Source organism: Lissotriton vulgaris, chromosome 2_1, assembly GCF_964263255.1.
Source record: "Lissotriton vulgaris chromosome 2_1, aLisVul1.2, whole genome shotgun sequence".
Taxonomy (NCBI): Eukaryota; Metazoa; Chordata; class Amphibia; order Caudata; family Salamandridae; genus Lissotriton; species Lissotriton vulgaris.
The window spans coordinates 7,599,201-7,622,477 of NC_141687.1; the positions used below are offsets into that span (position 1 = coordinate 7,599,201).

The 23,277-nt window shown below is 41.8% G+C and overlaps 1 protein-coding gene across 1 annotated transcript in view; it reads right to left on the reverse strand.

Annotated features, from left to right (window-relative positions):
• The window catches only part of LOC147729448 (uncharacterized), a 37,407-nt gene extending 15,041 nt beyond the window's left edge, over window positions 1-22,366 (reverse strand). The window contains exons 1-2 of the mRNA XM_086958430.1: window positions 22,313-22,366; window positions 1,958-2,029 (exon numbers count right to left, since the gene is read on the reverse strand). Of these exons, the coding sequence (XP_086814556.1) occupies window positions 1,958-2,021 (64 nt within the window). The 5' untranslated portion in view covers window positions 2,022-2,029; window positions 22,313-22,366. The remainder of the gene's footprint in view (window positions 1-1,957; window positions 2,030-22,312) is intronic.
• Between the last annotated feature and the right edge of the window lie 911 nt (window positions 22,367-23,277).

Sequence of the window (23,277 nt, forward strand, 5' to 3'; positions counted from 1 at the left end):
CACCCTCTGTTTCATCACCACACCCTCTGGTTGTCCAGTGTACATTATTTTCGGCAAAGCAAAGCACACCTTCCCTGCCTCAAGTGACCTGAATTAATTTGGGGCTGATTAATGTGTAACAGAATATTTTTTTAGCTGGCACCTGCTTCCTTAGTGCTTCCTGATTAGTGATCTTTTGCACTTGCTAAGTGCTTTCATTGTTGCAAAATTAGTTACAACACCTGCCCTGCCCCAACTGACAATAATGAATTAGGGGCTGATTAATGGATTTTAACTTCCAGCCTGGCTCCTGCTTGTCTCCCTTAGCTGTAATTCAGGACCTTTGTGGCATATGTGTAACTATTCTGAGGTTCAGAGCAGGGTCACATAATAGTTGCAACTGGCAACTGAACTCTGGAGAGGCCCCTCAGGAAGCACTACAGGAAATGGCTACTAATGATGAGCCTGAACTTTTGAACCTGGTAAGTAGTTTCAGTTTTGCTAAGATCGTATTTCTGCAATTTAGCACTTACTCGCGGGGTGCGAAGTTGTACTGGCAAGCCACGAACAGTGCGAGCAAGCCATAAAATCCGCTGCTCGCGGATTTGCGGATTTCACGGGAAATTCGCAAATCTCGCGGATTGCGAATTTACCGAAAATCCGCAAATCCGCGAGCGAAACGGATTTTCCGCCCATACTTAATCCAGATAGCCACGGTCGTCAGGCCATTCTTAAACCTGGAGGCGCACTGAGGGGAATCATCTGCCAGGGCAACCACTAGCTACGTGCCGTCCACATATGAGACTATTGAGAGTTCCCATTGCTTGGCAACCGCAGCCAGTGGCTGAACATAGAGATTGAACAAAGTGGGACTGAGCACCGAGCCCCGAGGGACCCCCTGCTCAATAGATCATTCCTGGGATAGAAACGGGTGAGTGGAAACCCGGAAGGATCTTCCAGTTAGAAAGGATCTGAACCACTCCAAGACCTGGCCCATGACACCTGCTTCTTCCAGACGATGTAACAGAACACCATGCGAGACCGTGTCAAAGGTGGCACTCAGATCCAGTAGAATCAGTGCCGCCGTTTGACCAGAGTCAAGAATGGTCCGCAGGTGTTCGGTCATGGCTAGAAGCGCCATCTCTGTGCTGTGACCGGAGCGGAAGCCATGCTGAGAGGCATCCAGAATGTTATTGGAGCACATAAAGCTGGTAAGAGTACTATTAACGTCTGACTCTGCTACCTTAGCCACCCAAGGGAGAAGGGAGATTGGCCTAAAATCCTCAGGTTTGGTAGGATCCAGCATGGACTTTTTGATAATAGGGGATACCCACACCTGTTTTCACTTCGCTGGTTTCACAGCCGACAGAAAGGAGGAATTTATTATCTGACGGTGGGGAGTCAACAAAAGCGTGGATGCCTCCCTAAATTGGGCGGGTTTTAGGGGGTCGGCAGGAGAGCCAGACTTAATTTTTCCACACAGTCTTTTGAGCTCTTCATGGGAGATTTCAGGGATCACTATGAGTCTGGTGGTCGGCTCAGGACTGGAAAGGATAGATCTCTAAGGTACTGGTATGGGTGAAAAGGACCTATAAATTACACAAACGTTCTCCACGAAGAAGGACGCCAATAGCATGGTGAGCAAAAAAAACATGGATTTAGGCCCAGGTCTCCTTACTCGGGTGAATGTATGACATTGTTCTGCATTCTGTCCATCAAGTGTTCTTTTTGCATTTTGTATGCAACATTATGTCACACCAGCATTTGTACTTCCCAGAGGCATCAAACACTCTTTCTGGTTTTTCTGTTGCCCTATAGAGGACGTGAAGAGGCCATATAATTTTGCTGCACAAAATCCACAATAAATACATACATGCATTAGATCATCACTTTAGTTCGTGTTTTCTCTTGCACTAAAAGCTGTACATGTATAAATCATCAGACAGTATAATTACCCTGTAAGACAAACAGCACTCACCATAAGTTCCCAAGTCTGCAGATGCCCTCTGGGCAAGAAGCAGAAACACAATGTACCCCCACATTTGAAAATCTGAAAGAGAGGGTACATTTTGTCAATATTAGTGAGAATGTCATAGTTTGCAACTGATTCTTAGCCACTGCCAATTGTTGATGTCATAGATTTAGTAATTGTGGTTATAATTGATATCAAGGTGCAGACTTCCCTCCTGACTTTGCACAATACTAGTCACTTGAACACATCAGGTGATGGTGGGAATATCCAGCGCTGTGGGACGTGCACTGTGTAAGATTAGATTCACCACTTCTAGGCTTCAGTTCATGAATGCACTTGTCAAGTACTGCATGGATCCATCGTGACTTAATTTCCTACATTGCAGACATAACGGGGATGAAGCAGAGGATTCCATGTACATTACACGTATCCAAGGCTACTTGGGAACATTGGTGTGTGTGGGCGTAAGGGGTAAGAAGGTGGGTGTTTGTTAGGTGTAAGTTGTGAGAGTATAAGGTAGGCATTAGTTATGTGTATGTAGGTATCATATGTTATAATAACAGCTACCCCATGAATGATTTATTCGAAATGTGTGATACCTTTATGGGAGTGAGGTAATTATTTGTTAGCCATCCTCCTCAAATCTATACATTGCTTTTGTCACTGTGGGCCCGATTCACAGAAAGAACTTAAAACTCAATCCTCAGTTTACTACTATTTTGGTATTCACAGAATGCACTTACTCATTTTGGTATTCACAGAAGGCACTTACTCATTTCTGTATTCACAGAACTTAGTAGTCCTAACTTTAGGACTCCTAAATGTCTTCTGTGAATACCAAAAGTCTTAAAATTAGGATTTTTCAAAATTTAGTAGTAGTTAAGTTAGGACTCCTAACTTTAGGACTCCTAAACTGAGAAAAATACTAATTTTAAGACTTTCGGTATTCACAGAAGGCATTTAGGAGTCCTAAAGTTAGGAGTCCTAACTTTTCTACTACTAAATTGAGAAAAATCCTAATTTTAAGACTTTCGGTATTCACAGAAAGCATTTAGGATTTCTAAAGTTAGGAGTCCTAACTTTACTACTACTAAACTTATAAAAATCCTAATTTTAAGACTTTCTGTTTTCACTGAAGGCATTTAGGAGTCCTAAAGTTAGGACTACTAACTTCTGTGAATACCGAAATGAGTAAGTGCCTTCTGTGAATACCGAAATGAGTAAGTGCATTCTGTGAATACCAAAATAGTAGTAAGTTTAGGATTGAGTCTTAAGTTCATTCTGTGAATCGGGCCCTGTGTTCTTATCTATGTTGTACCTGCCAATACCATTGCAATAGTAGTTATAAATACTAGTAAATTAATCATCTGTAAACTCATTGTAAGCTCATTAATGGTATCATCTGAGGTCAGTGTAGGGTATGTATATGTAAGACCCCTAAAAGGTGTGAATGCCCTATATTTGATTAGTGAGTAAATGCCAACGTTAGCTTGTGTGGTCTTTAAATGACCCCCTCTCTGACCCTTGGGTGCATCCACTTGTTGGCATTTAAATTGGAATTTAAAACTGCGTCAGACTTACATTATATTACATATAGACTCAGATACCGTAAGTAAAGACTGGGCTGACTATATTAATTAAACACTCAGTCACATACTATATTGCATACTTGTAACTCACTCTTGCATGGCTTAGATATCCTTGCCAATCCCTCCTAATTCACACATATGTTCCCTATACACTGGGATACCACTCTTTGCTGTAATCTTAAGTCCTACCGCTAGCATATCTTCCACTCAGAGTTAAACGTCAGTGACTTAATCTCCTGCTCTCTCCATAGCCCTGCAGTCTCCGCTGTCACCCCTCTGAGAGGTGAATACATCAACTCACTTTGTGAGAATCTCCTGCCTATCCATGTATCTTCTGTTGCTCATGCAAAGAGGGACATTGCCCATATTACATCTCCTATCACTCCTTCCAAGAGATAAATGCATCCTACTCACTCTGCAGTCACTCCCTCAGAAAGGTAAATACATGCTACTCCTTCTGCTGTTGGTAGCGCAGAGAGGTATGTTCCTCCTGCTCACTCTATGGGAGTCTGCATTATCTCAGTCACATCTATTTGCAGTTAAATAACCCCTATTTGATGTCTGAAATTCACAAACATGGATATGTTTATCTATTTCTCAGGGAGTTTAGGAAAATAAAAACTCTGGTTCAGAGTGCTGTGCCCAGGCCTGTATCTAATGTTGACATATTCCTCCTTAACTTCCAGTCTACCCTCTGCCACATCAGCGACTGGATGGGGGTTAATCACCTCAAGCTCAACCCCGACAAGACAGAATTGGTGCTTGTCGGGGGAGCTGCCAACCCATGGAAATCTACCTTTTGGCCTGTGAGCCTAGGTCCCCCCCCCGAGTACTGTCGACTCAGCAAAAAGTCTGGGAGTCATCGTCAGTAATGTTCTCACGATGAAGCCCCAGATCAATGCTGTAGTCTCGTCGAGCTTCTTCCAGCTTCATAAAATTCAGAAGATTGCCCGCTTTTTGACCACTGAGGCCCTCACCCTGGTCCTGCTAGCTTTAGTCATTTCGAGGATTGATTATGCCAATTCTCTATATGCAGGTATCCCGTCCTATTTAGTGAAGAGACTGCAGCTCGTTCAGAACCAGGCTGCACGCCTCATTTACCATCAACCTAGGCATCAACATGTGAGCCCTCTGTTAAAATCCCTCCATTGGCTCCCTGTGTCCGAGCGGTGTAAATTTAAGCTGGGCTGTACCATCTTTAAGTCTCTCGCCGGCATGAGACCCCTCTTTATTTCTTCACTATTACACTCTTATGTTCCCTCTCGTAATCTTCATTCTTCCCACATAGCCCTACTTAAGGTCCCGTAATTTTTACATTACATTACATTACATATTTTTCTAAGAGAGTTAAATGCCACACACTCACTTTCCCTAATACCCTGTACTGCACCCAAGTCTTCCATCACTTTCTTGTTGAGATAAATACCTTATGTTCACTGCCTGTGATCCCTTGTACCCCATGCTCACTGCCTCTAATCTCTTAAACCCCATACTGGCTGCCCATAATCTCCTGCACTATCTGCATTGCTGCCTTGCCTTCTTTATCAGATTAAATACCCCCTACTCACTGTTTCTAAACTCTTATATCTCATTGCCACTATCTGTAATCTCTTGCACTACCCGCAATGCTGCCATCTCTCCCTTATTGAGTTAAATACCCCATACTCATTGTCTCTAATCTCCTGTAGCCGATACTCGCTGTCTCTAATTCTCTGTATCCATAGTCACTGTCTAAATTCCCTTCTATCCCATGCTCACTGTTTCTATTCTCCCCTGTACACCATACTCACTTCTCCTAACCTCTTGTACCCCATACTCATTATCTGCAATGCCCGATCCTTCATACTCACTGTTTCTGATCTCTTTTATACCATACTCACTGTCTGTAATCTCCTGCACTACCTACAAGGCTACCACCTCTTCCATATTGAGTTAAATACCCAATAATCACTGTTTCTAGTCTCCTGTATCCCATACTTGCAGTTTCTAATCGTTTGTGCCTCGTATTCACTGTCAGTAACGACCCGCAGTACCTCCAATGCATCCTTCTCTTCCTTATTGAGTTAAATATCCCATAATTACTCTGTCTACTCTATACCCCTTGCTCACTGTATATAATCTATTGTATCTCATATTCACTTTCTCTAGTCTGCTATACGCCAAACTCACTGTCTGTAATCTCTTATGCCACAGACTCACTGTCGCTAATCTCTAGTAAATAAATCCAGTATTTGTAAATCGCACAGCTACCCATAGGCATCCCGGCGCTGGGGGCAGTCGGTAAGATTAAGCAAGATATTGCCCAGAATCATATGGTCCTGGGAAGAGCCTTGCCGTCGGTGCTGGGGATCGAAGCGTGATCCCCAGCGTCCGGCGTCAGTCGCCCTGGCCTCTGCACCACACCTCTTCCACAAGTACCCTGTTCTCACTGTCTTTGATCTTGTGCAATTCTTCCAATACTGCCATCCCTTTCTTATCAAGTGAAATACTCCATAGTCAATGCTTCTAATCTTATGTATTCCATACTCACTATCTCTAGTATTCTGTACCCAAAACTCACTATATCTCTTCTCTTTACCCAAACTCATTGTCTGTAACCTTGTACCTCACACTCACAGTCTGTAATCTCTTACATAATACTCATTGTCTCTAATCTACTCTACCCCAACACAGTGACTCTAATCTGCTGTATTGCATACTCCCTGTCTTTAATCTATTGTACACCATATTCACTGTATGCAATCTCTTTCATATAAAGTTAAATACCCCATACTCAATGCCTCTAATATTCTGTATTGTATCCTTACTTTCTCTAGTCTTCGGTACCCCATACTCAATTTATATAATCTCCTGTACCCTATACTCACTGTTTCTAATCTCCTGTACACAAGCTCAGTGTTTTCAATCTCCTGTACCCCATACTCACTGTTTCTAATCTCCTGTACCCAAGCTCAGTGTTTTCAATCTCCTGTACCCCATACTCACTGTTTCTAATCTCCTGTACCCAAGCTCAGTGTTTTCAATCTCCTGTACCCCATACTCACTGTTTCTAATCTCCTGTACCCAAGCTCAGTGTTTTCAATCTCCTGTATCCCATACTCACTGTTTCTAATCTCCTGTACCCAAGCTCAGTGTTTTCAATCTCCTGTACCCCATACTCACTGTTTCTAATCTCCTGTACACAAGCTCAGTGTTTTCAATCTCCTGTACCCCATACTCACTGTTTCTAATCTCCTGTACTCAAGCTCAGTGTTTTCAATCTCCTGTACCCCATACTCACTGTTTCTAATCTCCTGTACCCAAGCTCAGTGTTTTCAATCTCCTGTACCCCATACTCACGGTTTCTAATCTCCTGTACACAAGCTCAGTGTTTTCAATCTCCTGTATCCCATACTCACTGTTTCTAATCTCCTGTACCCAAGCTCAGTGTTTTCAATCTCCTGTATCCCATACTCACTGTCTCTAATCTCCTGTACCCAAGCTCAGTGTTTTCAATCTCCTGTATCCCATACTCACTGTGTTATATTCATGGACGTTAGTGTCCTGGTGGAACCTCCATTGCTACCACCTCTTTCTTATTGAGTTAAATACCTCTATACGGACTCTCTCAATTCACCGGTACCCAGTTCTTTGGGCCTTTCCAGCTTGCACCACCCACTGCCACTGCCAGAGCTGCTAATGCAGTAAATGTGCAACTACTAGCCATCACACTGTGACAATACAGACTGTTCGAGCCCCCAAAGCTCTAAGAATGGCTGGGGAGGCAGGTCCTAGAAGTTTTAATATTCATTTGATTAGTAAAAAAACTCTTGTTGTCTTCATGTCTATATTGAAAGTCAAAGTCAAAAAAGGCTTTATTTCGATAAAAACATATTATAAAAGCTTCACAATTTTTTAAAAAACACATTAGGGATTAAAAACAAGAAATAATCTATTTACACAACATTTTTACAAGCATATTTACATGTTAAAAGCAACATTTTAAGCAATCAATTTAGAATCAGATTGAACATTTAATTTAAGCCTTTTACTTCTAACATGCCAAGGCCATGATACAAATATGGAGAGACCACAGGCATACAATGGCAGTGAGTCTGCCATTAGAATGCGCAGTGCCTCAATATTAGACTTAGTGTTTAGCAACCGACACAGAGGTTTGAGCCACCTGTTCCTTGGGTTCCTATACGCCGGGCATTCAAACATAAAGTGTGCTATTGATTCTAGTCCGGTTAGACAGAAAGGGCAGAATACTATCGTCTGAGCCGAGGGTTTCCAGCGAGCTGTTAAAGCACGCACTTGGAGAGCCCCGACCCTAAAACTGAAGTAGAGGGCCCTATCAAATGGTTTCCAGATGATATCCAAGTAAGGTTCCCGGATTGGTAGATCCTTGAATTCGAGAAAGTCGTCCATGAGCCTGCCCAGAGCATGATCAGTGCTGGTTCTAGACGCAACCCAATTCCAATAGAGTCTCTTTAGGGTTGCCTTCGGGGGAGAGGACCTACTAACCCATGCCTCACTGAGGCCCAAGTCACCTAGCAAGGCTTTTACATCTTTTTGCCACTTTACTTTATGCCATCCAGGCAATGACATTACTTCAGAGAGCCCTTTAGCATATCTGGCAATTCAGGTACTCGCCGCCACAACCGGGCCCATGAGAGCAACGGCCGGAGCTTTGCCAGATCGCTAATAGGGCCACACCCTAAATCAAGCAATAAGGGTATCAATGGGGTACTCTGGGGAAGTGACATAAGATCCCTATAGAATTTATTTTCTAAATTCATCTGTACCAGTAGTGCCCCATAGCTCTGCCCCATAAAGAGCAGAGCTAACTCCCTTAGCTATATAAGTGTCAATGGCAGGGGCTATTGGCCTAATCGAACAAGAACGCTGTTCCTTGAGCAGTGCCCCGGCTACCCTCCTGGGAGTTAACAGCATTTTACAGAGGTGCGGGGTCCACTGCATAGTATGCGAGATGCGTATGCCTAGATAGTCGAACACAATCACCCTTTCCAGAGGCACAAGATTCTGTGTAGGTGGGCGGCTAAGTTTTGTTGGGGGATTCATCCCCAAATATTTTGTTTTATTAGTATTAATTACTAAACCCCGCTGCATGCAGAAAACCTGGAAGTTATTAAGGAGGTTTTGGAGGCCCATTGGGGTCTTAGATATTAGAAGCGTATCATCCGCAAATAGGAGGGTAGGAATTGGATCGCCCGCTAGAGATGGTTCGTCTTAAGGATCTTTTAGCAGATGCTCAACCACACCGTTCACGTATAGTGAGAAAAGTGTGGGAGCGAGAACACATCCCTGGTGAACCCCTACCTCTACCGGGATTCTGTTTGTTTTCTCGCCTTCTGTGCCCCATCTTACTTGGGCAAAATTGCCTTCGTGGAGCTTCACCAAAATAGATAGGAAGTAACGTGGGAGCCCCATATCAGAGAGTACACCCCAGAGAGTCTCCCTAGGCACAAGGTCAAAGGCAGTCTATAGGTCGATAGACGCGAGATAAAGACTGCCTTTGCCTAGAACCACCACCTTCCAGTAGATTAGCATTAATCTTAAGGCCTGCTCTATTGTGTCCGTACCAGCCCTAAACCCCATTTGGTAATCGGAGAGAATCTGATTTTCGTCAATCCATTGTAATATTCTCTCCAGCAGCACCTTACCAACATCCTTCTGAGTTGAGTCTAATAAGATTATAGGCCGATAATTGGAAGGGTCGTCCCTCAGTCCCTTTTTCAAAATGGGCATAACCTCACCCCCTTTCCAGGACTCAGGGACGGCAGCGCCTCTGTCGATGGCCATAAGCAAAGAGTGTATGAGCTTCCCCATTTCGGCTTATCCGAGCAAAGCATGTCCCCAGGGTGCCATCTGGGCGGCTGATTTTTTTGGCACGATGGTACTAATAGCACACTCCACTTCGTTAATTGTGAAAGGGAACTCATTAGAAGCATCCTCCAAGACATGGATATTAGATGTGACTAAAACACTAGTCCTGTACTGGCAGGTATACTGTTTTGAAAAGTGGTCAAACCATGCTTGGCTAGTAATATTGCATGTAATGAGTTCGCTATCCGGTCTATTTCTAGCTCTTATTGTATCCAAGAAGCGTCTAGCATCCTTGCTAGAACTAGCCTCTTTTAATGTTTGCCAATACTGATCTTCCCACTCCTTTCTTGCGTTTATTATTGCCTGCTTATACTCTTTTCTAGAGCACTGTATCAAAGGTTGTGACTTCTCTTTGATGGCCTTAATCAGGGCAGACTTTTTGTGCCTGCATGTAGAAGTGAACCAATCGTGCGCACCCTTTGGCTTCTGGGACCCTATCATCTTGCCCCTGTGTGCTTGCTTCAAAAATACTTTCCCCACAGACTTGATGGTATCTTGTAAAATGAGCGTTGTCCTACCTAGGGCAGGGTCGGCTAAAGAGATAGTGTCCAGCTCCCTTTCCGAAGATGTTAATGTTGTGTCTATAGCCTCTAGCTTTATTTCATCCAGGGCTACTTTACACCACTTAAGGCGTCTCCCACAGTTTGATGGAAAAACTTTGGGGGCAAGCTCCAGTTTACTTGATGTTACTTCATTACTTGTTCTGGGCCACAAGCTCTTAAGGGTTAGCGAAAGTGAGTTGTGGTCGCTATCTACAGTGGGTAAGACAACCATATCCTGGACAAACTTCCAGGGCGTAAAATCAAGGAGGATATAATCAGTCCTTATCATGTGGTTCACCCTATTAAATGTAACAGCACCCATGGAGTCCAAAATGGTTTGACCGTTAGCAGCTCTTAACCCAAATTCCATGGTCAATGCATTTAACTGAATCGCCCTTTGGGACCAACTTTTTATTGGCTGAATAGTTAATAAGGGTATACTCCTCCTTGCTGTGGAGTTGTTATCATCCCAGATTTGCAAAAAACTCTAGAAGATGTGAACAGTAAACTAGATAAATATGCAAAAGAAGTGAATGAACGAAAAATTCGCAAATATCGCAGAGATACCTTGGATTATAAACTGGAAGAGGTTTATACCTGGGCCGATATTTATAATCAAAGGAAATGGCAATCACAACAGCAACAATCGAAAAAGACCACCACATCATCATCTCAAGAAAGCGTTGTATCTGATTCAGATATAGCATCCACAAGAAGACCTATCACTAAAACAACAATCCCAATAGATAATACAGGAGCAAAACCTTCAACTAGCAATGTGACCCCGCAAGTGAGTTTTTTAGAGATCAGCCCTGCTGCAAACGCTCCACCAATAACTATAGAACCACAAGAAGAGGACGTGGAAACAGAAAAAAGCATTGCAGAGAGGACAAGGAGTCAAAAAACGAAAACCAACTAATTGTTAACATTTCATCGAAACAACTTCCACCAGCTGAAACTAAAATTCTAAACAAAGGGATGACATTTGTACCTACATATTGCTCCAACCCAGCTGAAACAGATATTGCACTGTTTAAATGTTTCAGATCGCTGAAATTAAGATACTTCTTTAAAGATTCCACTGAAGTTCAAGCTGAAAAAACTTGGGAGAAAGAATTTAGACCTAAAAGCTCATTCTGTGCTCCATTCCCGCATAAAACAATCGAAGCTTTTGAGCGATCGGTCCTCACAGATGTTCAACAAATTACATACACCAAACCTAAAAAAAGTAACCTCACATCTAGTGAATGGAATACCTTGAAAAATCTGAACAACAACAAACAACTGACATTCCAAAAGGCAGACAAAGGAGGGGCCCTACTGGTCATGGACACTGATTTTTACACAAAAAATGTGAATGATCATGTGAACAACCCTGATGTATATCTTCCACTAGAATCTGATCCTACACAAGAATACCAACTGATTCTACAAAAAATCATCAAGCATGCCCATGAGATGAAGTGGATAAATGAAAAAACTAAACAGTATTTTGAGATGAAACACCCCAGACGACCGAAGTTGTATATGACACCGAAAATACATAAGAATCTTAACAACCCGCCATTCAGACCCATCGTTTCTGCGTGTGGGTCAATCTCTGAACCAATAGGGAAATTTGTTGATAGGTTCTTGCAACCGATTGTAGAAAACTGTGCTACATACATTAAAGACACGACGGCTTTTTTGAACTTGTTGACAAATATTGTACTAGATATGAATGAAACATACTTACTGTGCACCATTGATGTTACCGCCCTCTACACCTCTATCCCCCACAACGAGGGTATAGAGGCACTAGAGTGGAGCCTTATAAACAGTGACCTTGAAGAGGAACAGAAACTATTCATCATACAACTCATGCAATTTGCATTATTTTGCAGCTATTTTGAATGGGACGGAAAATTTTATAACCAGAGTAGCGGCACATCTATGGGTTTTGGGGGGGCACCCTCATACGCCAATATCTTTATGAACACATTTGAAACCGAGCACTTTCTTGAAAACCCGTTATGGACAGAACATTTGATTATGTACAAAAGGTACATTGATGATCTATTCATAATATGGAGAGGAGCAAGAGAAGACCTGAAAAACAACATCATTGCACTCAATGCATGTAATGAACAGATCAAATTCACTCACACCATAGATGAACCATCTATAGCATTCCTTGATGTTAAAGTGGCAATTGTAAATAACATCATCAACACGAATGTCCACATCAAGAAAACAGATAGAAACTCATGACTATTGTTTCAAAGTTTTCATCCTATGTCCTTGAAAAAACATTTACCTACTTCACAATTTATAAGAATGAAAAGAATCACCTCCAATGAAGAAGAGTTGTCTAAAGTTTTGCAAGAACAAGTAATGAAATATCAATCAAGAGGATATCCAAATGATGTATTGCAAACATCTTTAAATAAAGTGGCAAATCGGGCTCGAACCAGCATGTTAAAAGAGTCAATCAAAACCCAAGAAGCTAAAACTGTATGTGTATTGAAATTCTCTACAGATGCACCTAAAATCAAAAAAATTGTAAACAAACATTGGAGACTTATTCAGCAAGAGCCAGATTTAAAAGATCTTTACAATGAAAAAATAACTTTTGCGTTTCAAAGGTCGAAAAACATTAAGGAACTTTTGAACACTCCAAAGAAACCCACTATGACCAAATGCCAAAACTGTACCCATTGCGGAAATGTGATTATGGGAAATCAATTTACCCACCCCACCAAAGGGTATCAAATTGAACTGAAACACAATAGTACATGCGACACTATGAATTGTGTGTATGCCATCAAATGTCCGTGTGGCAAAACATATGTAGGACAGACCGAAAGAAAAGTCAAAACACGCATAACTGAGCACAAGAGCAATATTAGACTCATGAATTCCAAATCCACTATTGCATGCCACTGGCTTGAAGCTCGACACCAAATTTCTCAGTTAAGATTCACGGTTTTGGAGAGAATCTCACCACGCAGCGACCTGGATCCTTCTAAGCAAAGACTTAGATGCGAATATTACTGGATCAAAAAACTCAATTCTGCCCACGCCATTGGGCTTAATGACCGAATAGAATATTCATGTTTTTTGTAAATTTTTGCAACTATGGGCTTGGACCATATCCGTGACCCTTGAACTGATTCTTGCATCCTGATTAAGTTAATTACATGTTCTTTTTTATTCATTTCAATTTACATTGTATTGTAGTTGAGTGTTGCACATACACAATGTCAATATCACGTATATGTGTTGTTTTTCCATGCATATCGTACCGGTAGCGCTTAGTTTGTTTACAATACTCACTTCCTTGAAGTTAGAATGGACCTTGACACATGACTTGAGTAATACACTGCCGTGATTGGAAGGCTTTCCGATCATGTGAGCGGAACTTTGCTCATTAGTTTGCCCCTTAACATTTGGTGCGTAATCTTGAGAACGCCAATACGCCAGCACTTTGCGTGTAACAGACCTGATGGTCGAATGTAAGTAGATCTGAAGTGTGATCGTATATTTAAAGCCATGCGATTGTGTACTATAATACTTCCTTTTTATCAGTGAGGTGGCGAAGCGCATTTTTTATTTAGACTGGTTTGATATGAGGAAAGTGATATTGCATTGCATTTACGAACTAGAGCTGTTTATACATAAAGACTCAACATTGGTGTGTAATAATTTAGGAAGTTCATTTTTACCACTGAGGTAACTGTATTGATATTTGTGTACATTGGACAGTGAATTAATTGGTCCTGTTTCCTTTCATTCCATAATCCCCTGAAGAAGGGTCTACTTCTTTGGACCCGAAATGCATTGGGTACTAAAGTTGTATTGATTATTGGCAAGATAACCTGCAAGAAATTGTGAAATAAAAACAATAATCACAAGGATTACTAGTATGGATCATTGATTTGTAATATATTGAATAACTTACGGATGAAACTTTGAAAAAAATGTGGTGAAGGAACCTTTGAGTTTCATTGCAACCCAGCGCACTCATTTGTACTTATCAAGTATACTCCTCCTTGCATCAACCTCACCTAGGTCTAAGAGGCTCAAATGTTCAATTAAAATCTCCTGCGACCAAAAGTTGCATACCATCAATGCAGTCTCTAAGCTCATTTTCAAGGATGGTTACTATTGGGGACGGAGAGTCATTTTTTGTACCCCTAGCGTAAATGTTATATAGCTCAAGGGTTCTCCCCCTATTAGGACCCCTCAACGAAATTCTAAGAGTATCTGGGGAGTTGCACTGCTTTTGTGTGATATAGCAACCCAGGGAAATGCTTACCCAGATAAGAAGCTCTCCTGAAGGACGACCCTTCCCAGTAATTGGGGATACTGCGAGTATAAAATAGGTAACATAACCAACTCTGTGGATGGGTTTCAAGCTCCACGTCTCCTGGAAGATGCAAATCTTGTGCGCCTCCACCAAGGTATTCCAATCCGGTGAGCCTAATTTCCTATGTATGCCTGCTATGATCCCGTTGATGACCTTAAGGAATTCAGTAGCATCTAAGGCTTGATTCGTTTGGGAGTCCAGTTGTACTCTGGGAGAGTTAGATTCAGTTCTGACTGGCTCTACAAGCTGAGGGGATAAGCCTAAGTGCAGGACATCTCCATGATCAATTGGGTATACCACTAGGGCCAGAGGGTGACTTATAGGGCTATCTACTGGATTAGAAAGGAAGGAATAGATATATCAATACCCTAAGGCTGGGGCATAATATTCCCGCCTGTTACCAAAGTTTAAAGTAGGATGGATACAGTAGTCACTAGGAAACCCTCCCCAGGATTGGTAGCCATGATTCTGCTTTTGGGTCTGAGGCACGTGTAGCGGGTAGAAATAACCCAAGCCAAATGCTCTTATTCCACTGTTACCAGACTCATTATGACGGTTGCAAATCAACTTTACGGGGTGCATATCCCGAAAATTAACTAGTATACAATCACCTGGGACATCCTTTACTCTACTGCCCACCCAGCCAACTCTTCTGGCGAACAGAACCTTTCCATCTATTTGCCTTAGCAAGGGCCTGTTATTGTTTAGCCAGTATGTAGTTTTATTTTTGAGTTCAGAATATGATTCTATTTTGCCAGGCGGTAGCCGAGGAATTCCTGTTAAAACAACTACATAGGGCATACTTGCAGGAGGCAAGTCGATAAGGGGAGACCCAGGCCGATCGCGTTCTATTTCGCCCGATCTGTGGGCCAGATTTGACCTCTCATTTGCTACGTTACTAGGGATATTTTTATCTTTCAGAGTCTGCTCTGGAACAGCAGTACTGGCTCCTGTGGATTCTATAGTTGGTACATTACTAGGTGCATTTTTGTCTACTTGGGGTTGGGGAAGTTCCCTACCTCTACACCCATTATCCCTTTTTGCTATCGTATGTTTGCTTAATTTGCTCCCCTTTTTTGTAGTTAGTACTGGGGGATTATTGCTACCCGTAATCCCAGGGAAGCCTTTTTGGTTTGGGGAAGCAATAGTGCATGACTGCGGCGAATCTTGCAACTTCTGCTAGTCTAAAGCAAGGCTATTTTTTTAATGTAGCTTGATTAACGCCTTTAGCGAGAAGAAGTTGTCAAGAGTCCCTTGTTCGAAACTATTGAGCCTTTTTGAGAGAGCCTTTACCCTCTCAAGTACTGGCAGTATAAGGGACTTCATAATCTGTTCGATATGTACAATAAGAGGGATATCTTTAGGAGGACTTGTTGAGCTTTCTAAGTTTAGACCTTCGCCAGGAAGCGAAGCGATATTAGTATTAGAAGTTCCACTGCTGGTTTAGCTCAAATTGAGGACAGCATTTATCCTGCTACTCACTGCCTTTAACCTCTTGTACCCCAAACTTACTGATTCTGAACACAATAGAGATTAGAGGAAGGGCTCTCACTCTACTAACGACAACGCTGTTTAGTATTTATGTCTCTGAACTCACCCCACTGATTAGAACTTTTAACCTGAACCCAACATCTTATGCTGATGACACCCAGCTGGTGATCTCTGTTGTGGATAAGAACGTTAACCATTCTCTAAAATTACATGACTGCCCTGAGTAGCAGGATGAGCAAGCACTGCTTGAAATTGAATTTAAGCAAAACAGAGGTGCTACTGTTCGGTAACCTCACTCCAGCTTGGTCTTCTGCCTGGTGGCCAGGCAATTTGGGCCCTCCTCCTACTCCAGTGATGACATCCTATAACCTTGGCTTTATCATGGATGAGACACTTATCTATGAGACCCAGGTGTCAAAAGTGGTGTCCTCCTCTTTTTATACCATTAACACCTTGAGAAAAGTCCTCCCCTTTATTCCTAGAAACACTAGGAAAATTGTTGTGTCCTCGCCAGTCCTGTCCAAGCTGGACTATTGTAATAACTTGTACATGAATCCTCAGACCATATTACTAAGGAAACTGTAGGCTGTACAAAATGCGGCTGCCAGACTGATCTTGGATGTTCCTAAATATCAGCCAATAGTGGCAGCCATTCAGGATCTTCATTAGCTCCCGGCACGCCAAGAAATCAAGTTTAGAGAATCTGCATCGCTCACAAGGCTCTGCACAGAGAAGGTCTAACATTTATTTGGAATACATTTAATTGGTACTCTCCAAGTAGATCTCTAGGCCAATGCTAGACTGAGTACCACTTTTAGAATCGGAAAAAACAAACTGGGGTGGTAAGAGTTTCAGATACAATACAATTGGGTTGTGGAACTCTCTTCCACTATGCCTTAGGACCATACCAACCCATCTTGCATTTAGAAAACAGCTCAAGACCTGGCTCTTCAGTGCGGTGAGTTCTGGAGGCAAGATGGCGGCCGTGGCGTGGGCTGTGTGAGAGAATTCGGTACAAGTATAGACCCTCGCTACCTGGAGAAGTGTATGAAGTGTACTAAAAACTACTGAGGATACTTGCCCTAAAGATGTTTTCGGAGACGTGCTTGAAGCTGCCGGAGGTGCAAGCAGGGAGCTGGGTGCCGATCGGAGCTGCTGCCCAGGACGCGGAAGTAGGAACAACAGAGCTGGTGATGGTGACCGCCGCACCTGCTGTGAGAATCTTCGGCGGGTGTGCAGAGCGGAGCGGCAGAAAATTGTGGTGTGTGCCTGCAGACAGTGACGGGAGAGTCGTGGGGGAGCCTAAGTGAGAACCGGAGGCTAGACTAGACAGACCCACAGGACTGAAACCAGCGAAGGTGGGAGGCACCGGGACGCACAGCTGAAGCGGAAAAACCGCTAAGAACCGTTAAGAACCTCGCTGGGGAGTTTTAAGCAGGGAGGTAGACGGAGGTAGGCGGAGAGGTATAAACCTGAGAATGAGTCTGCATGAAAGCCAATCCTCCTGTTACATTGTTGTATAGCTGCACTGTATGGTTACACTGTATTATGAGGGGGAAACGCTGGTGAAGCAAAGAGTGTGCCCCCCCCTTCTTTTCTTTTGTGTGTTTTTGGGGACACCTTGGACACCTCTTGCCATATACCTGTTATTACCGGCTATCTACCGGCTATCAACTGGGTTTTGAGACTGTATACTGGATAGAGGTGGTCTGGAGGATAAAAGGCACAGTTAAAAAGAAAAAAATGTACTCTTTTTTTCTGCCTAAATCGAGCACCTGGATATTTCGGCTATTTCTCCGGCTCTGTGCACACCTGCGTCAAACTTTCTTCGGCTACCGCCCGGATGGTTGTAGGTTTCCTCCCTCTTCGGCGAAGAGCTCCATTTTGGCGGCTCCCTGCCTTTTTGGTAGGGTTATACTGCGGGGTAGTCCATGGGCATGGAGGAGCTAAAGACACGACCCGAAGGAAAATGCCACCGAAAGTCACTACGCGTAGTGGCAAAACGAAGGAGCAGCCTGCGGCGGAGGATGTCACTGAAAATGCTGCAGGGGGAGCAGCAGACAGAGGTTAGAGCGCCATCCAAAATGCTTCTACCCGTAATTTAAAAAAGGGGGGTGTATGTGTAGAGAAGACAAACCCGGCTGCACGTGTAGTGAAACAGGGAGCACATACTCTTCCAGTTTGAGAGACAGATATCCAAAAATGCTGCATTACAGCCTGCGGATGGTGCTGGACCTGTTCTACATAAGGCAATGGTGGTGAACTTACCTAGTGATGAAATCTCTTCTCCTCGTATCATTGTCGTAGCAGAATCTACAGGCAATACCACAGCAATTAACATAGAACACTTGGAAGAGCAGGAAACTTGGCTCGGAATTTTCCAAGTGCAGAGAGTGGCACTATGGGAGATGGAGTCCCTTGCTAAGTGTAGGGAAAACTAACCAAATACAATATACTGGTGTTTCCCTTTTAGGAGGGAAACACCAGTATATTGTATTTGGTGAGTTTTCCCTACACATAGCAAGTTTTTATTATGTCAGGTTGACCAGCCAATACATGATTTTTTGGTACAACCTTGGACATTTTTAAACTCACTACACTTTTTCACTCTTTACCCTCACAAGAACCTGCTCCGCAGTCTCCTGGCATTGCAGCACACCGGGGAGGTATTCGATCTCTCCCGGTAGACCCGATGATGAAGCATGTCACCACTAGGGTGAGTGAGGGTTTCCTGAAAAAATCTTGTATTTTTTCTTGAATTTGGTCTTTTCATCTGACCACTTACAACTGGCCTCATATTTCACGTGCTACAACCATTCTGAACCCTTCCCTGACGGACACTCTTCCTTTAAAATTGATTCTGACCATAATCCTCTAATAATTGATCTCAGTTTAGGCCCTCAGCTAAAAGAAGGCAACCAAGCCTGGTCTTTTGAAAGGAACTTACTATTGGATGATGAGTATCATCAATTCATGACTAAGATAATTCAGGAGTTTTTTTAAATTTAATAAAGGAACAGCTTCGAATGAAGTTGTTTGGGATACTTTCAAATCTGTAGTTAGGGGGGAAACCCTTAGTTTCTCGAATACCAAAAGGAAAAAGATATGGGCTAAACACAAAAAGGATTTTGAATCGGTCACATTAGCTGAGCGGAAATTATCGAAGGTGATTAGGCAGGGTCTGGATCCAATTAATGCCCAGAGAGATCTTACTATCAAGAGGGCGGTAGCTCACACTAATACTGCTGATCAAATAGCGTTGAAATATGTCCAGCATAAGGAAGACTCTCATGAATTTAGTGAAAAAACATGCAAAATCTTGGCTACAAGATTAGGACAGAAAGCAGTTTTCAATGATATTGCTAAAATTTCCGATTTAAATGGAGTGCTGCAAGAAACTAAGGAGGGTGTTTTAGAAGCCTTTCGTAGTTTCTACCAATCTCTGTATAGTGTGACTGTGGCAGAGCCACCGGTACAGGATGAGGCAGAATTTTTGAAAGATCTAGACTCTAATGTACTGCTTGATATACAAAAAGTGCTATTATCTGCTCCCATTGTTTGGGAAGAAGTTGAGTCAGCTTTACTAGGTTTGGCTCTCGGTAAAGCGTTGGGTCCTGATAATATCCCACTCGAATTTTACCGAACTTTTAAGATTATACTTAAAAGTGAACAATTAGAAGTGTGTCAGCAAGCCTTTTTAGGTAATTCTCCTGATTCTTGGTCAGAAGCAACCATTGTGGTTTTTAAAAAGAAAGGGAGAAAAGACACTGAAATGGGGTCTTACAGACCAATCTCGTTACTTAATACAGAAAGTAAGATCTATTTGAAGCTACTCGCCAATAGGTTTAATGACTTTATGCCGAGCTTGGTGTCAAAAAGACAGCATGGGTTAATTAAACATAGAGATACGACGCATCACGTTAAAAGGATTCTCTCCATGCTAGACTGGTCACAGGCTAACAAATCCCCTCTCACTGTCGCCATGTTAGATGCAGCAAAAGCGTTCGACAGGGTCTCGTGGGGATTCCTGTAGGCAGTCTTAGCATGGAAGGGATTTCAACAAGACTTCATTACGGCCATTCAGACACTATACGCTCACCCAAGTGCTGCTATATGTATTTCGGGTAGGCTTTCAGGGAATATCGCAATAGCAAGGGGGAAGAGACAAGGCTGTCCTTGTTCCCCCTTGCTGTTTGCTCTTTATATTGAGCCCTTTATAAATGTCTTGGAAAACTGCCCTGAAATAAAACCGGTTGAGATACAAAATGGTGAGTACAAGGTATTCGCGTACGTAGACGATATCGCTATTGTTATGCTGGATATTAGTACTGCCTTACCTAAGATTGTCGTAGCAGCTGAGACATTTGGGAGTTATTCAGGGTACAAATTAACTGTCACTAAGACACAATTGATATATTGGGAAGCTGGTTGTTCCAGTGATATGAGTTTCGAACCCAAAGCAACCTATTTAGGCATTAAAATTTCAGCCAAAGTTGAGGATGTAGTGCATTTAAATTTGGATCCAATTATTACTTCGGCAAATAAGACATTAGAAAGGATTATTAATTTACATCTGTCACTTTATGTGCAGAGTAATGTCTTAAAAATGCTTAGTTTTTCCAAAACTTCTATATGTATTTCGGATTATTCCTTTACTTATTTCAACCTCTTTCTTTTCTCGAATTGAGAGAATGTGTTCTAGGTTTTTGGGGAGCTATCGCGATCAAGGAGAGCTTTCAAATGGTGTATGTTACCTAGATAAAGAGGTGGATGGGGTGTCCCTAACTTCTGTTTATATTATTGGATAGCTCTTTTGCAACACATGGGTGTTTTACTTTTACAGGACGATCCCACAGAAGATTTTTCTACCCCGTCTTTATACGAAATGCTCTTGGGCGCAGAGGCGCGACAATGTCTAGTCCGTATAATTGAACCTAGTTATCATAAGAAAACAAAGTTCAAGATTGTCTCTACTGCCTTTGAAATTTGGAGGAAGATTAAGAGGAGAATTGGTATAAGTTCTAAATTAAATTTTTATACTCCATTCAAGAATTGCCTGCTATTCCCTGAAGTATTCAGAGATCAGGTCATGGCCAGGTGGCATCGAGCTGGAATTTGTAAGGTGAGAGATCTTTTTCAGGGGAGTCAGTTAGTCTCTTTTGATTTTTTTGCAGAAGAAATATAATTTAGGCCGTACAGACTTTTTTAAATATCTTCAGGTTCGTAGTTTTGTTGAGCAAAAAATAACTCAAAATTTGATTACAGTCAATAGGATTGAAATCATGTAAGCAAATAAATTAAGATAAAAAAAATGGGACCTTTAATCAGCTGTTTATAGAGAAAACTGAGGATGATCTCTTGGTTTGGGAGATAACGGGGCAAAATAAATTTGGTATAGCTTTAATTAATTTGGAGAGAATAATTGAGTTATCTACTAATGTTTTATTTAATGGTCCCTTAAAGGGTCAACATTTTATGACCATTTTTAATTCATACTACACCCCTGGAAAACTGGCAAAGTGGAGCTCTGCACAGGGGGATAAGTGCAATCGCTGTGGGTTATATGCAGCGGATGCATCTCATATGTTTTTTCTTTGTCCTAAACTTTGTCATTTCATCAGGGACGTCGAATATTTTTTGAATCACAGCTTAGATATTCAATTGCAATTATCTCTGGACCGGGTGATTTTAGGCTCTCAAGAAAGCTTGGCCAGACCCGGGTAGGAGGCCGAAGCAGGATTTATCTTTATTTGTATGTCTATTTTCTGACTTTGTATAACAACCCTATGGCTTGATGCTGAACCACCAACGTTTATCAATTGGCAATCTAGATTGCTATCCATATATCATCTTGAGCCTGTGGTTTATAGATCTAAGGGCAAGAGAAAAAAAATGTTGGGTTTGAAATTGTGGGCACCTGTAGCCTTTTTGAATTCATGATATTAGTGTATGTTGGATAGCAAAAAACATGTTGGTGTATCAAGATTCCCTGTTTATCTACTGTATTCTTTCTGCATACTGATAAAAATGTTAATAAAAAAATCCTGGCTCTTCAGAAATTAGATGTACCTCAGCGCAGTATGTCTATGGCCCTGAAAGTGCCAAGACACCTATGGGAATTTGCGCACTGTACACGTTTTAATAACATAACATGACATATCATAACAAAACATACTAATCTCTTGTATCCCATACTCACTTTTCCTAATAAACTGTACCCCATACTCACTGTCTCTACTCTCGTTTCGCCATACACTCTGTATGTAATCTCCAGCTTTACCGCCAAAGATGCCATCTCCTTCTGATTGTGTTACATACTCCATATTAATTGTTATGAATCTCCAGTCATATCAGCCATATTCATCTCCTGCTCATACTGTGAAAAGTGGCACACCCATAACATTGCAATATGTTCCTCAGGGTGAAATATATTCTCTTTCTGGGGTTGTCTCTCTAATCTCTCCCAGTACCATTCTATAGTATTGCAACACATAATACTCACTTTCTGGAGCTCTACAGGTGTGTATGGTTACCACAGATGCGCGGTGATGGCTGGAGTACTCTAAATGTTTTGAAGCAGTCTGTCCTTATGTACCCAACTCTCCAAATGGGGAGGGATCAGCCACACCTCCGGCATCCAATTATATCCCATGTTTCAGAACTTTGCAAATTTATGGCTGACATCTACTCCACCCACCTACATCAGAAGGCCAGGTCATAGTGACAACAGTATTTCCATTAGTTAAAGTTTTAAATCAATAAAGTTTTAATTCAAACTTAATTTAATAGTACTGTACTGTTTTTTATTCTGTAGTATATTCAAAGAAAATAAATATAATGCTTTACATTAACTTTTAGCAAAAACATATGTTTAACATTTAATTTTAAGATAAATAAACATCCTTCTGTTCCCCTATACATTAGAGTGCATGGATCTCTGCCCCAACTGTGGGGATTCCACATGTTATTGTTCAAACGTCAACTCAGCGGGCCTGATTCACATTGGTTACTTACATTTTTTTGTAATTTGCACTTTGGTACCATCGTTTCGATCAAACATATCTAATACAGAAATTATTCAGGACAACTGTATAATAAGACAGGAAAATACCTTTTTTTCCTTCAAGTGTATCAGCAAAAGAATGTCAATTAAAACTAATACAATAATTGTCTTGTATGAATTTGGCACGAACGTATACACATTACGCTTGAGTCCATTTATGTGCAACTATACAATGATATTACTTCAGGCACACTAAAAATTTGACACGAGTTAAATGCAAAAGCATTGAAATTATGACATCAAGCTGCAGTTCAACTAATTTCAATGCTTTTCCATTTGACTCGTGAAGGACACCTAGTAACGACTAGTTGAACTGCAGCTCTTAGTAGAATTATTTTGATATTGGATACTATAATATTCACTGCGCACTGCTAATATTGTCCCATAATGCTTTGCAGGGCCTT